Genomic DNA, 16,106 nt, shown 5'->3' with positions numbered 1-16,106 from the left:
TTTTAAGAGTAGTTAAATCGCAATCCTATACACAGTTACTGAGTTACTGATTTGCCTAACAATAAATAGCATTAAATAGTCCCTATTCTTATTATCATTCCAAATGTGTCTAGGATATGGGATAATTTTTATTTCCACCTATATATTCAGATTTGTTGTCCATACTTTTGGCAATATACATTGGTTCCAGATTTCAAAGGAAGGAAAAACAGTTCTTTAACCACATATTTGACATAAAATTAAACAACCCCAAAATGAGCAGATCACTATACTCTGTAGGGTTTTGGACTCTTAATGAGCCTTTGCTTGGAGGACAATGTGTTTAAGAGGGTCTTGTTTAAATTTGCCTGTGTGTAGGACAGTGACCTTCAGAGTGAGGAGCAGAATCTCATTTGATCCCGAGATGATAGTCTTTGAAAAAAACAAAACTGGGCACAATTCACCATATAGCTGACTTAAGCAGGCTCCATTGAAATAGGAACCAAATTATCTGCACAGCTTTATTAGCTTTAATGAAACATGTAGAAAATCATGTCTTGATGGAGTCTATCCTTGTTAACATTTATCTTGTTAGATAAAATGTGTGTATAAAGCTGCAAACACAGCAAGAGGCTTGAAGCAGACTCATTGTGCTCAAAGGATGTAAAAAGTAGTAGACAAATGCTGAGGAAGTTGGATGGAAAAAGAACAACTGGAAACAATTATGGGTGGTTATTTACAACAGACATTGTGAGATAGATATGATGCTAAAAAGGCACAGCTTTCCCTTTCTTAAATACACTGTAAACGGTTCATTATGCATGCAGAACAATTCACTTTACAAAAAAGAAAAAGAAAAAAAACCCTTGTGTTTAGACAAAAAAGAGTAATTAAATAGTCTCCAGCAAAATAGAATTCTTCCAAAAATACTTTCCCATTCATCCTATTAACCATTAAAGATTTTAGGTCTCATTTACAAAAGTTCCTTATACCATTTTTTCAGGTCCTTCAATTTATACATACAGCATTGTACAGTACAGCAAAAGACTGCAAAAAATTATTGGTAAAGCCAGCACAATATACTATAAATTGAAACGGAGGCATTTGTTTTAACATCTTATCCTTTCAAGTTAAATAATAAATGAACACTTAACACAGTGTAGATCATCTATGATGGATAACATGGGATAACAAATGCCGCAAGTGAATATACCAAGATTATTCCACACCAAAATGTTCCATTATCTATGTTACATACCAGGAATTTGATTTTGTTTCTACGTATGTATGTGTGTTTGTGTATAGTACAAGAATTAATGCCCCATATTGACTTATTTATGTGCAAACCAATGGTAAGCTTTTTAAAAGTTCATTCTTAAACCCTTTTAAAACAAGCAAACAATACCAGAAACTACATGACATAATTAAAATGTTCTTCTGTTAATATATCAAAATCAAGGAGTTATTTGACTAGATATGGCTTTTCATCCAGAGGAACAGGAATATTTCTTTTTTTTTTTCTTTTTTAAATGCTGGGAGTATTTGGGGTGGCCTGGTGTTCATAAACCTCTTGGCTATTTTGTCTTACCAAGTTCATATAAGATGCTTGTTTTTCATTCTCCAAACCTTCATATTGTCTTTAGACGATTGAGACACTGTTGAACGATTTTGAATAGCACACTTTAAATGTGGCTTCTTGGCTCCTTCATGGGTGTGGAATAGCGCAGGGGAACTTAAGGCAAAGTTTTCTTTTTTTTCCATTAAGACATGTTCTGTCACTTCCGGTGGAAGTAGAGAGGCTTGGCATTCCCAGATTCCACTTTGGGTAACTGGTCACTGATGATTTCTACCAGCATGGCTGGAAACTCCACTTTGAGAGCTTGAGACTCTCGGAAGGTGTAGAAGCAAAATTCCAGCAAATCGCTAACAAGCTGAAATGGAATGGGAGGGGGGGAAAGTTAGGAATGGTGAGCATTAAAGGATGTTGAAAATAGTTCATAATACTGAAAAGGCAATGTAGAACAGTAGTACAAAAGATGAAACTTTACGGCTGTGCAAATACTTTGAAAAAAGACGTGGTGAAACACCTGAGAGCACATCTGAGGCACCTTTCTTCAAACCCTGAAGTCTGCCCTTTTTCCAGGATTGCACGTTTGTTGGAAGTCTGCTGGTGAATCTTTATAACCTGCATGAATTTGCACAGCATTCTCTCACATGTGAAAACAACCAAAAGCAGTTTTCAAAGCAACACAAACCTTGACAAAAACCAGCTGTTTTAATGATTTGAAAATGGCTGCTTTGTAGTTGCTCCAGCCTTTTGCGAACCACCTCTTTCAAAGAAAAGGGGGAAAAAAGCCTTGCAATGTTATTTTCCAAATTTCTGTAAAAAGTAGCTATGAACTGAAAAAAAATTACTTCTGCTTCAGTTTCACTGAAAGAAACTAGCATATAATTTACTCCAGTTTAGCAAACATCTTGGTTTTACAATCATGTACTGGAAGTCAAGCAGAAGGAGAAAATGGAATTCTTCAGAGTGTTGGTGCCACTTTACAAAAGCTATTTTTCTTCCTACATAAAAATTTTGCCACATCCATTTTCCTTCTGAGTGTGTTTTTTTATGTATAAAGTGAGTGACATAAACCTGTGAAACTGCCTCAAATTATCCTAGGGTTATAGTCTTTACTTATAGAAACATTGAAGGCAAGATTTAGAAAACTTATTAAACTACAACCATTTCCTTTATTCTCAGGAGCTTCTCTTTGTTCTAAATAATGTTTCTCTTTCATTGGCCTTTTACTAATGGATCACACAAAAAAGTAATGGAAAATCCATGAAATATACACAACAGTACTATAAGCTGTTCTAAATTATATACAATTAGCTAACAATCCGGAGCATGCCCCATTTCCATTAGTTTTATCTCCTGTAACCTTGTTCCAACATTTAGAAAATACGTTTGAACTTTCAGTCAGATGTGCAGGATTCTCCACGGCTTTTTGGATCATGGTCAAAGTTGGAATTGGCATCCTCATCATCAAACTGCTGCTATGAAGTACCCACACTCTAAATGAACTTTTGTATTGAACATGGGTCAGTCACAAACCACCTATTTTAGTTAAGTGGAGAGAATTCCTAAAGCCAGAAGCATCAAAAATAAAACTGGTTTTTGAACCATTTGCTTCCAAAAAATACAGTTCAAAGAAGGTGAACAGAATCAGTGTCTTTTCAGATCTATCAAACTCTTGATTCCCTCAGTCTATTTATTTGTGTTAATCCAGATTCCTGGTTTCCTTGAAAGCTGCATTGCCATACATCTGGCAAACTTATATTTTTTTCTATCTTGGACATATAATAGTTTTCATATTGCTAGATATTATTACACAAATTTATTTCTGCAAGGTGCTTTGTTATAACTAATAGGTTTAAGACTGAATTTCTGACGATGAAAGAAGGCCAGCATAGAAGCAATTTAAAGGGAAAAAAGGAAGGGAAGGGAAGAAGATGAAAGGAATGTTAAAAAGAAAAAAATAAAGAGGGTACAAAAATAGGAATGGGGCATGAAACAAAGGGATGCTGGGCACATGGGAAGAAAAGGACAGAAGACAACATTTGTGAAGGAAGAAATAAGAAGGATCATGCAAACAGACAGCACATATTCTGTTTCTACAAGAGTCCAACTGAGTTGTGGGCAAAGTTAATGTACTGTGTGTAGTTAAAAATGTTTTTAACTCAAATCAGTTCCAGACAGCCATGTCATGCTAACATGAAAAAAAAAAAAAGCTAATACATGGTTGACCATTTTTTTCCCTTGCTCTTGGCAAAAAAAAGCAAAACAGCTGCTTTGGTTATTCTAATTATCCTGCTTCCAATCCAGGCAACTGAAGATTGTAGTAAAGCAAGTAATTAGATGATGGAGTTATACAGTATATTTCCATTTACTGCCTCTTTCTTGATCAACTAGTAAGAAGTCACAAGAAGTAAGAAGATCAACTTCAGAAAGCATAAACCTTCAAATTTAATGGACTGGGGCAAAAATCTGATATTATGATCTGAGATTGGAATCCAATCTCTGATTCAAGAGGAAGATGTCCAGTGAATTATGTCACCCTGGGATGCTGCCTTAGGAGCGATGGATTGTCTTCCAATTATAGCAGAATGGTTATATATACTTACTGTAACGAATTTGTTAAAGGCATGGACTTCCAGGTTTATAATGATTAGTTATAATTATGTAACTGTCATTTGCAAGGAATCAGGACCATTCAGAAGGTAGCAGCATAGAAAATTTATTCAAGCTATAGTATTTCTATATTTCAACACTAGTAAATGGATACCCAATAAAGGTCAATCGAATTCAGGAGCGATTGGACTTGAGCATTTGTAGGAATGCAAGGATTCTAAGCTGATGGTGCACTTAAATCCCCTCTCCCCAGCTCCGCCTGCTCTTCTTATAACACAACTTTACATTTTAGAGATAAATTTCCATATATTTCACAATTTATTATTTAATTACAAATTTGTGAAAAATTGTTAGAATTATTTGTGTTTTGAAAGGCTAGGTTTTTTTATTTAAAAAATACAACAATTCCTTCCTAATCATTTTTATAACTATAGAAAATCCCACAATGAGATAACTACATTTCTCCAAGATGGCAAACTCAACCTAACTAGCCTGAAAAGAAATTGTTGAAATCGGTCTCCACTTCTCACAGCGTAGTGAATTATCTGACCTAGTTTGTGAAATGGAAATAAGCTTCACACAGCAATATGTATTCAAATCACATAATGCTTCTAATAGCACCTTATTAAAATTTTATTTCTTTATTTAACTAAGAACATACTACTCTCTCAATTTAATTTTTGTTTTTATCGGCTAGTTTTTTTTGTAAAAAAGTGAGATTTTTAAAAAACTGAGGGATCAAGAAGGAATTCGCAGAAAATGAATAATTTTCCCAATTCTCTATCAGCATAAATAATAATTAGTTTAACTGAATTGCATAACAGTAACAATGGATTTCACTATTTGCAATAATCCAACAAGCTTAAAGTTAAATAATTATCATTGTAATGCTTTATCTTGTCATTAATAATTTGTTTTTAAAAGGTCATACCTATGAGGAAATCATATTAGGCTTGACAGCTAAATTCTGCTTTCTAAATCAGGGATCATACCTTAAAGACAAGAGGCTACGGAAAAAATTACTATGAAGGAGAGTTAGGACATTTTATCTACTGGTGAATTTTCTGAATGGCTATTGTGTGACACAGAATTTTGTGCAGCAAGTAAGACTATTCTTAGCTTCTTATAATCGCAAAAGGAATTTGACTGGATTATCTATTCAACTACCTAAAACTATTTTAACAAAGCTCCCTGACAGTTCTAATTCCTAACCTCGGGGCTGGTACACTGCAATTCTAATCCTAACCAAAAGTTTGTGATTTTGTGTCTAGAAATTTGGTAGTTCATATATACTTGCATGGGCATATTTCATTAGTATTTTTAAGATAAAAATCAGTGCCAGCGTATATAGCAAACAGGCATCAGACAAACTATCTCACAGCAATCTTGTTTTGGTTATTTGTGTCTTATTTTTGGAGAGAATTTTCCACAGAAAAATCCCCCCCCTCACAAATCAAAACAAAACTACTCTCCCAACCTATAATTCTTTCTCCTATGAACAGAAAAAGAAACTAATTCTTTAAAATTTATTTTATTTGTATATCTTTTATGCTAGTTTATTGATACAAACTGTTAACAAAGATACTGAATTTCAAAATTAATTAAGCTTGACTTGCTGTATCATAAAAAATGTAGTAGAGGTTTTCACTGTACCACCGAAGTACCATCTTTGTGTCGGGAAGCTTTGCAAGCTTCTACGATATGTGCAAATGTACAGATATGAGATACTTCTCCCAAGGTTTTTATAATAGAGTTCCCAACCTTTCCAGCTTTGTGGACCGACATGGAGTTGGAGAGGGGTTGGCCAGTGGTGGATTAAGGCTCACTGGTGCCCTAAGCACTGACAAATCTTGGTGCCCCTCCTTTCTACATACTTTACAAATCTTCATTGGTTTTTTTCTTTCTTTCTCAACTTTGTGGTGCATTCTTTGGGCCTGGTGCTCTTAGCACGTGCTTAGTCTGCTTAATGGCTAATACACCACTGGGGACGGCAAGTGAGCATCTCCGCCATTTGTGCAAATGGAACATGTTCACCCATGCTTACCCATTGCTTGTGCAACTGAGATGCGTGCATGCACACATCTGCCACTTCTACAGCCCAGTTTCGAAGGGCTCAATGCACAGTAGTGGGCTGCAGCCTAGGGAGTTAGGCACTACATCAGTTTAAATTTGACTTCATCAGTGATATTACTTTATATCCGAAGTCAAAGTATTTGGTTTTTTGTTTTTTTTTAGAAAATAGGAAGTCTATAAATAAATGTGCTGGTGTTTTACAATTTTAATCTGCCTACCTTTTCTTTTTAGGATCTTTTTCCTTAGCTTGGCATTTTTTGGCCTTCACATATGTTTCCCACGAGGAGAACACCAACTAAAACACCTAATGTAAAATTTTCTTATTGTTGTTACTGCCTAAATTACAAATTATTATATTTATACTTTGCTATTGTATTTAAAGTAGCTCAGTTCCTTCTTTGCACAATTTAGTCTCTAGGGGCATTTTTCCCCCTACATGACCTTTGGATTATTCTACTCAGTTTATTAAATGATGTAATTGTAGAGAGCCACTGGAGGCACTATGCATTACATTTTGAAATGTGTATCTTAAACCAAATTGATAGACAAGGACTTTATGTAATTTTCTCAAATATATTTCCAATCTAAGAAGATCAGTCTTCTCATTTTCAAAATTATCCTGTAACACAAGTATTTTGAAGAGATGATACTGTCAATCAATGATTTTCTATATCCAAGTTGAGATGAGGCAGAATGTTTGCTTATTTGTTTTATTAAACCAATTCGTATAGCTTCCTCTCATACAAACAAGTGACTAGACGGTGTTCAACAGAGCTAAAAACAGTTAAGAAACACATTAAAAACTATAAAACCAAGCTAAAACTTGCCAGTTTTAACCTCTTCTGTAGAAGAGGTTTCACAGAGTTGAAGTCCACAAGTCTTAAAGCTGTCAAGTTTGAACACCCCTGGGATTTTTTCCCCTAAAGGGTTAGGGGTGCAAGGGTCTTGTAACTTGACAGCTTTAAGACTTGTGTGCTTCAAATGCCAGAGTTTCTGAGCCAACATTTTGGTTGCTAAGCAAGAGCGTTGTTAAGTGAGTTTCAACACATTTTACAAGTTGGCCATGCCCACCCAGTCACATGGCTGGCAAGCCACTCCCACTCAGTCACATGTTCAGCAAACCACTCCCACAAAGCAGGCCACACCTACAAAAGAGGTTCTAAAAAAATTTGAAACCCACCACTGAGTTAAAGTAATACACCTACAGGAGCTTTGATTTCTTCATAGAGGTTTCTTAAATAAAGTCCAAATATGCATAAAAATGGAAATATTCTAAATACTAAAGTACATAAGAATATATTATTGACGTGGAATTATAATATTAAACATGATGCACATCCATACTCCAAGTCTCAATCAGCTTCCTACAGAATCTATGTTTATATATCTTTGGATAGACTGAATTAAACAAAGTAGTAATTGAAAACGGGGAATCTGAAATTCTACTAGGTTTAATCCAAAAATGCTAATGTGGTTTGCAGAGCAGGATAATGTTGAACAACAGCAACAAAAAACAATGATTCCCCTCCTCAAAGCAAATGCAACTCTCTAAAGAATGAGCTGTTACTGCAGTACTAATAATACTTTTAACTCCCACCAAGATTTTTCAGTGTTTTAATTAACAGCACATTACTCAACAAATAATTCCATATGTATGTTCTGTAAACAAACCTCAGGCTTTCATACAGACCTGACCTGAAATGCACCATAATGTATTGCATCTTCATAAATAAGCCAGTTAAGTACAAAGAGGCGTATTTATATGCAACCTTGGCATACCAAGACTAAACTTTCTCAGCGGTTTATTAAAAGTATATTTCACTGCATTTATGCTAGTAAGAATGGAGCAGAGATTTTCTATATTGCTTTACTAAGATATTTTAATAGTTTTTTTAAAATATTTGTAAATATCCTCACATAACTGGCAATTCAACAAAAGTGCTAAATAATAATTCCTACTGGAAAATTTAAAAAAAAAAACATAATTATTTTAGTATTATAATCATGTGGCAGACTCATTATGTTCAAAGCTTTTTGTAAGACCTTTGGAATACTGAAGATGCTGTTTCACAAGTACTACACTCAGCAAGGAGCTCTCAAAAGATTATGGTGTACAGAAACAAACATAGATTCTACATTAAGAAAAGCAATGAAGAACTTGTTTCCGTACATGCCACATTTTTAAAGAGTTTAGAAACATGTCACATTTTAATGCAATTCTAAACAAAGGACTTCAACTGATTTTCAGTGACTTAAAAGGTTAATTCTGGGAATGCGTTTGTGAATTGTCCTCATCCACGCATCCATGAGAGGGACTGGCTGACAGCATCCAATGACCTAAAGTAATTTTCTGTATTTTTGGCTGTAGAATTTTGGTTTTGAGACTTATTTACTCTCCTGTTTTCCTTATAGATCGGAAACAGAAGTGAAATAACTAATATGGTTGAAGTCCAAAACTTATTTTCTATGTTCCCATAATGTTTAGTAAGGGAAGTGGGTGCATTCTTTGCTTTGATCGGTAACTATCTATTCCTCCTTCATTTCATTGGTTATTACCAAAAAAAAGTCCTAGTGAAATAGAGGTAGAGAAAAGAGATATGAAATTTAGCTTTGCTAATTTTTTCCATAACAAAGATTTTGCCATATAATGCACAGGTACAGTATATGTGGTACCTTGCTCAATAGTGGTGACTGTGAGAGGGATTTTGGAGTCCTAGTGGACAATTACTTAAATATGAGCCAGCAGTGTGCAGCAGCTGCCAAAAAAGCCAACACAGTTCTAGGCTACATAAACAGAGGGATAGAATCAAGATCACGTGAAGTGTTAATACCACTTTGTAATGCCTTGGTAAGGCCACACTTGGAATACTGCATCCAATTTTGGTCACCAGGATGTAAAAAAGATGTTGAGACTCTAGAAAGAGTGCAGAGAAGAGCAACAAAGATGATCAGAGAACTGGAGACTAAAACATATGAAGAACGGTTGCAGGAACTGGGTATGTCTAGTTTAATGAAAAGAAGGACTAGGGGTAACAGGATAGCAGTGCTCCAATATCTCAGGGGCTGCCACAAAGAAGAGGGAGTCAAGCTATTCTCCAAAGCACCTGAGGGTAGAACAAGAAGCAATATTGGAAAAACTAATCAAGGAGAGAAGCAACTTAGAACAAAGGAGAAATTTCCTGACAGTTTGAACAATTAATCAGTGGGACAACTTGCGTCCAGAAGTAGTAAATGCTCCAACACTGGAAGTTTTTAAGAAGTGATTAGATAACCATTTGTCTGAAGTAGTATAGGGTTTCCTGCCTAGGTAGGGGGTTGGACTAGAAGATGTTCAAGATCCCTTCCAACTCTTTCATTCTGTCCTGTTCTGCCAATGAAGCTATTACTGCGGTACTAACTTCATATAACATGGGTTAATATCTGATAGCATTTCTATTAGAGCTTCAAGGAGATTATTTATTTGATTCTTCTTCATAATACTTTCCTCTGTATTGTAACTTAAATTACTTACATCATGAATAGAGTCCAGGAGCTTTGTCAGTTGATAAAATCGCTGCCAACTTTGTCCAGAATTATTTGGATGTTTAGTTACCATTTTTCTAAGTTCTTTAATGTAATTTGCCCTCATTTCTTCAAACGCAGCTTGGCTCTTGAGCCCATCCTTGGGAACTACAACAAAAGAAAGTAAAATGTGCATTATTCAACCTTTTGTCAAATGTAAAAGAAAACTTGATTGTTACAAGTAAGGCCAATTCTTAATGATCAGACTCAAAATTTGGTATAATGCAGTTTCCATATTTCTTCTGCATTTTGTATGTTAGCAACTCTATAAGTCCTTTAACTTGTGCAAAGTGATCCTTATAGATGAATTTACAGAAAGAGATTATTTGGGGTATTTAATAACAGAAGACAAATTTTGGGATTTGCTTGCTAATGCTCTCTTTTACACAAACACACATCTCATAGGCATGAAATATCTTTTACAATATCAAATCTTTTATAATACTCCTAAACTTTAATAATTTTTATTATATTCTTGTTTATGAAATCATTTCCAACATGTACTACTTTTGGAGTAAAATTGGTAACATTCTTAAAGATGGAAGAAACATAATATTTATGTCTATTTATTGTACTAAAATAAAGCTTTTGAACCAGGATTATTTTGCAACTTAATTTTTTTAGGTTGCAAACATGGTATTAGTGGAAATTTTACTTTATTTATCAAATTTAAAGACTGCCCATCTCACCCTAGGTGGTGTACAATCAAAAACATTAAAACCATATAAAATATAGTATCTCATAGGATGAAACCGGGATACCCTGTTTCCCTGAAAATAAGAACTCCCTGGATAATAAGCCCAATTGGGCTTTTGAGTGCATGTGCTAAAGTAAGTCCTGCCCTGAAAATTAGCCCTCCCTGAAAATATTGCAACACAGCAGCAGCCATGAGGTGACCATGCTCATTGCCTCCTGCACCAAAAAAAAAAAAAAAAGATCTCCCCAAAAATAAGGCCAAATGCTTATTTCGGGGGTCAAAAGAAAATAAAACCCTGTCTTAATTTCAGGGAAACACAATAAAATAAAATAAAAGTTAAAAAGGCGGTGAGGACTTTAAGGTGTTAACTAACACCAAGATTGGGGTTCTTCTGTGAACTCCATAAAAGTCAATAGAGTCAGTCTGAAAACATTTTTGAAAATCCAGGACAGTGAAATCCACATCACTTGTAGGGAGGAAATGATGTTCCAAAGGGCAGGGGCAACAGCCAGGGAGGCTGTTTTCTTGTACCCCACTAGTCAAAGTTTTTTAACTGATGAGATCTGGAACATACCTTCTCTGCCCAACTGGAGGAAGTGATTAGATGTAAATGAAGAAAAACTAGTTCTGCAGATAACATGGTTAAGTAGCTAAACTAATCAATTAATTGGTTAAATATCTAAAATTAAATTATTCACAACAGAAACAATTTTTTACAATGTTTTTCCTGAAATACTTAATCAGAGTTGGCATTTTCTTCTTCTTTAAAGCATTCTCATGCTATTTTCCTTCCCAGAATGACAGTGCTATTAAATAACCACATACAATTATATGGCACATTGAATAGGTTGCCCCTAGAGTGCATAGAAATATCTTTCAAATGAACAAACTTTGATATACAGTATTTATTTGAATTTATTTAATTATTTAAATGTCCTCTTAAAGATTGTGTATTTTTCTGAATTGGGGTAAATCAAGATAAGCAATATGAAACTTTAGGATTACTTTGCTTTTTATGAGCCCAGAAACGTCTTCTAATAACCATACTCATACATTTAAATCTGCAAAGTCTAGAAGCATTAGATAGTTTTGAAAAAATACAAGTATTGATCAGATAAAGGACATCCAACCCCAAGTACAGCAATTTGTGATGCTATCCTACTGATAACAGAATTTTCTTTCTGTACTGTTAATAGCAGTAATTAGAAAATTGTTGTATAGCGATGCAAAGATGAATGCTGGTATTGTGTCAAACACTTTTTTTAACTTAGACACCAGTACCAACCAACTTTCTAAAATAATTTTGAAACAATACAGATTGAATTGAATATTTTATTTGGCCAAGTTTGATGAAGATACACAAGGAATTTGACTCTGGTTCAGAAGCTCTCAGTGCACATGCTAAGCAACAGAATAATGTTGATAATAATTATAGTAATACCAATAAGAGGGGGAGTAAAGATAAGAAGGATAAATATGTGGAAATGAGTTCCTTGTATAGGATTTGGTAATGATATCAGAAGCTACTTAATACAAAGTATTAGGAAGTATAATAACAGTATTCTCAAACCTAGGTTTCATATATTTTTTGTGTGAATCTCAGTGGTATAAAAACTCTGAAAATCAATCCTCATCTTGGTGAATTTACAAGAATAGCTTGGAACTAGGAAATGTAGAATGATAGAGAAGATACGTTCTTGCCTTGATCCAAAATAGCTTATCTTTGTGTGTGTGTGTGTGTGTGTGTGTGTGTGTGTGTGTGTGTGTGTGTGTGTGTGTGTTCCAGCATAACTCTGGAACGCCTCGAGCAATTTCAACCAAAGTTGGTACACAGATGACTTACTCTCTGGAGAAAAATACTGTGGGGGTAAGACACCCCTAATGCTCCTCAAAGTATGTGTTCTCTTAAGATACAGCCTGTTGGGCCATACTGCCATACTGACTTCTACTACACACTACAGTGGAGTTGCCATGGTAATGGCTTCACAGTACTCCACAAGGGGGCTCTCTCTGGTAAGGGGCAAAATCCAACATTAGAAATTATGTTTGGTCTGAATATTTCCCCTATAAATAAATATCCAGGCGATGGTGGGTTATTGTCTAGTCTTATATAAAAAGCCAGTTGCAATGTTCTAAAAGTTAGACAGGCAATCTAGAATCACCTAGGATATTTTTAGATTACTTCCAGTTTCATGAGGAGAATCACTGAAATTGTCTCCATAGAGATTTCCAAACAAATCCTCCAATGAATTTTATTTGAGCTTCAAGACCTTATCAATACTGGCAACATAACTTCAATAACAGAATGTATTTTTCTGATGTTCAATTACACAAACAAATTACTTTTCTCCTGTAAACCTGGGTTCTTATTTCTAATTCAACATTCTTTTGTCATTATCAACTGCAAACAGAACTCCATATATAGATGGTGCTACAGTTTCATATAATCAAGACAAATAATTTGCAACTTCATTGAATAGAAGCTTCATGTTAAAATGATCTAATGTCAAACTCGTGTCATCATGGCGGTGTCACGTGATGTATTGGGACTTTTCCCTTCACTAAACCGGATGTGGCCATGGTGTGACGCATCCAGCTTGCGGGCCATGAGTTTGACAGCCCTGATCTAAAGAGAGAAAACTGATATGAAAAAAATAAGCAATGTATTATAGCATGGAAGTTTTACTTTTGTTTACTTAGTGCTGGAGCGTGACGTCTAAAAACCGAGTCTAAAAACCCATACCCTTTCTCATTTTTTTCCATATTATTCAATGAATACCCCCTGTGTTTGTTTGTTTGCTTTTAAAGAAAAGCTGAACTTTTAAAATAGTATTCCACAATGATGATGACATTAAAAGAGAGATTCAGAAGCTCAACAGCTGTTCCAAAAGAGCAATAATGTTCTAAATGTTTATCTAAATAATTTAGCATCTGGAGGCAAGCAAATAGCTGGTTGGGGAGCTGTTGTTAGATCATTTCAGTTTTGGAGAAGATGCTAATGGTGGTAAATGGCACTTTATACATTTAACAGGAATCTATATGGGCCACTCTTTGGGAAAGGGAGAACAGAAGTAACAGTTAGCTTACACTAGGGGTCCTCAAACGTTTTGAAGAGGGAGCCAATTCACCATCCCTCCCACTATTAGGGTGTGTATGTGGACCAGCTGTGTTGGCATGGCTAGATGGTCATGTGATTGGGTGGGTGTGGCTAGATGGTCATGTGACTGAGTGGGGATGGCCAATTTAGCAGTCCATTTTGCCTTTGTCCTTGCTGAATTTGCTCAACCCAAGGAATCTATTTACTTAAGACCCACCCACCCAAGAGAAAAACAACACAAACTTTCTTGTCACTTGCCTAACTTCATCACAACAGCAGCTTCAGGCTTCTTAAAACAGGCCATTAAAAATAATAAATAATAAAACAAACAGGATTTTCTTCAAAATAATTCCTGATCATAAGTTTCAGATGACCACACAATAAACCAGACTGAGAACTACACCAATTAAGACTGCAACTAAAACCCCCAAGATGGGCATTGAAAGATACTGGAAGCAGGTGGAAGAAGGCGAGGATCAACACACACACACACACCCTCCAATTATGAATTAAGGAGGGATAATGGTCCCTCAGACTGTTGGGAGCTGGACTATAGTTTGAAAAAAAAACGAACAAATTCCTGTGAATACTGCACATTTCTTCATTTGTATCTTCAATACAATATTTACAATGAAGAAAGATTTTAACCAACATAAATATACTATTAATTCAATAGGAAGTGTGGGCCTGCTTATTTGGAATTACAGGGTTAAAGGTCTTTTAAGCCTGGAGGAGAATTCACAAACTGATTTGCTTTTTTCCACACTTGTGCATGTACATGAATATCTACCAAAATTGTTCAGCAACCAATTTGGTGGATTTACTTTATATGTGGTAAGAATCAAAGCAATGGGTGAATTCTCCTTCAGGCATTATACTGCGATTGCATTTGAATTATTGTTAGCCAACTTCAGCTGATTTTGAAAAAGCTTGGAGATGTGGTAACATGTCCCCTACCTATCCATTCACTCACTCACCCACTCATTCACTTTTAAAGTGCTACTTTAAAAACAGCGCCTTCCCTAATCGCCCACTGGCCCTGGATCACATGGCTGTGAAAAACATCTGAAAGGCTGTTTTTAAAGATTTTTAAAGACCTTTAATGACTTTTAAAGACTTTTAATGGATCACATGGCTGTGAAAAACAACTGCAAGGCTGTTTTTGAAGACTTTTAAAGGACTTCTTTACAAGCTGGCAGCTGCTATTCATCCCACCACTCCACGGGCTAGATACTTTGCATTGGCAGGCTGTATCCAGCCCACGGGCCATTGTTTGATGATGCCTAGCTTACAATGATACTTTTCTGAAGGAAAGGGCAGGGTATATATAAGGAAACACTTTTATTTTTACAAGCATTCTATAGAACTCAATGAGGGTATGAACTTGTTGCTTTTGTATAAATCCTTAATCAGTGACTATCAGAATGACAGGATTCCTGCTTTTTTAATGAGTCTAGGTTCTGATTTCTGTTTATTCTACTATTATTGTGCTGTCACAATTGGTTTTGGACAATGGGAAAATCTAATTATAGAAGATGCAGGAAGGCAACTTGCACCTATGCAGTCTCTGAGATCAACATTGCTTCCAGCATTTTTGATGTGTCAGTAAGGAGAGCTGTACAATTAATTACCTTGTTCTCTATCAATCTCACAAAACATCATAAACATAGTTGGGTTATCATATTGTTTTCTGGTCTTTTGTCTCTTTTTTGCTCAATCAAGTATTCTTGCTGTCCAATGTTGTCATACTTTTACTGTTGACCTATAGAATGCATTGAAATTTCCCTACCACACTATTCATCATTTTAATTAATTACCCAAAATAGTTTTCATGGAAAAATGTTTGAATATATACAATATAATACTGTATGTATAATATAATATATATTACCATTATGTATGTATGTATGTATGCATGTATGTATGTATGATGATAACAAATAGTTCACATCATTTATATATGTATGTATCCATGTGTATGTATGTATGTGTGTATATATACACACACCCCAACAACACTGCATCAAATACTGTTCTTTTTTAAAAAAATCAAATGGATCTTCTGAATATACAAATGATATCATACATCAGTAATATATATTTCACCAGGGACGTGCAGTCAGGGGAGGCAGGGGAGGCAGAGTCTCACCACTGTCATCATGAAAAGAAAAAAAATGTAAAAGGAAAAAGGCTGAGCTAGTTGCTGCCAGTCACAGTGGATGACTCTGTTTAGTGCTTAACTGTTTAAAAAAGCCTCTAAAAACTACAGGAGGCGGGAGAATGAGGTGCCTCATCTAGTCTGACTTTATGATCACTTGAGCAGAGTTAAGTAAGGGTTAAAAGCCAAAAAAGTCCTGACGCAATGAGGCATGTCGTTCTCCTGCCTCCTGTAGAGGGAGTTTTTTTAAGAAGCTTTTTTAAACAGTTAAGCAGAGTCATCCACACGGTGACTCTGTCAGCAACTAGCTCAGCCTTCAGCTCTTGTTGTTTTCCTTTTACATTTTTTTTCTTTTTGTGAT

General features: G+C 35.3%; 1 protein-coding gene across 3 annotated transcripts in view; it reads right to left on the bottom strand.

Moving 5' to 3' along the window:
• Positions 1-677: 677 nt before the first annotated feature.
• Positions 678-16,106, bottom strand: part of NR3C2 (nuclear receptor subfamily 3 group C member 2) — a 164,724-nt gene continuing 149,295 nt past the window's right edge. For all 3 annotated transcript variants that reach the window (XM_087724320.1, XM_087724321.1, XM_014066067.2), the window contains exons 8-9: positions 9,744-9,901; positions 678-1,910 (exon numbers count right to left, since the gene is read on the bottom strand). In XM_087724320.1, coding sequence (XP_087580446.1) covers positions 1,755-1,910; positions 9,744-9,901 — 314 coding nt within the window. In that variant the 3' untranslated portion in view covers positions 678-1,754. The remainder of the gene's footprint in view (positions 1,911-9,743; positions 9,902-16,106) is intronic.

This window comes from Thamnophis sirtalis, unplaced genomic scaffold, assembly GCF_051295495.1.
Source record: "Thamnophis sirtalis isolate CommonGarterSnake01/CBP01778 unplaced genomic scaffold, rThaSir2_p1.2 scaffold_10, whole genome shotgun sequence".
Taxonomy (NCBI): Eukaryota; Metazoa; Chordata; class Lepidosauria; order Squamata; family Natricidae; genus Thamnophis; species Thamnophis sirtalis.
The sequence above is the reverse complement of the archived record's forward strand: the minus strand, read 5'-3'. Positions and strand labels throughout refer to the sequence as shown.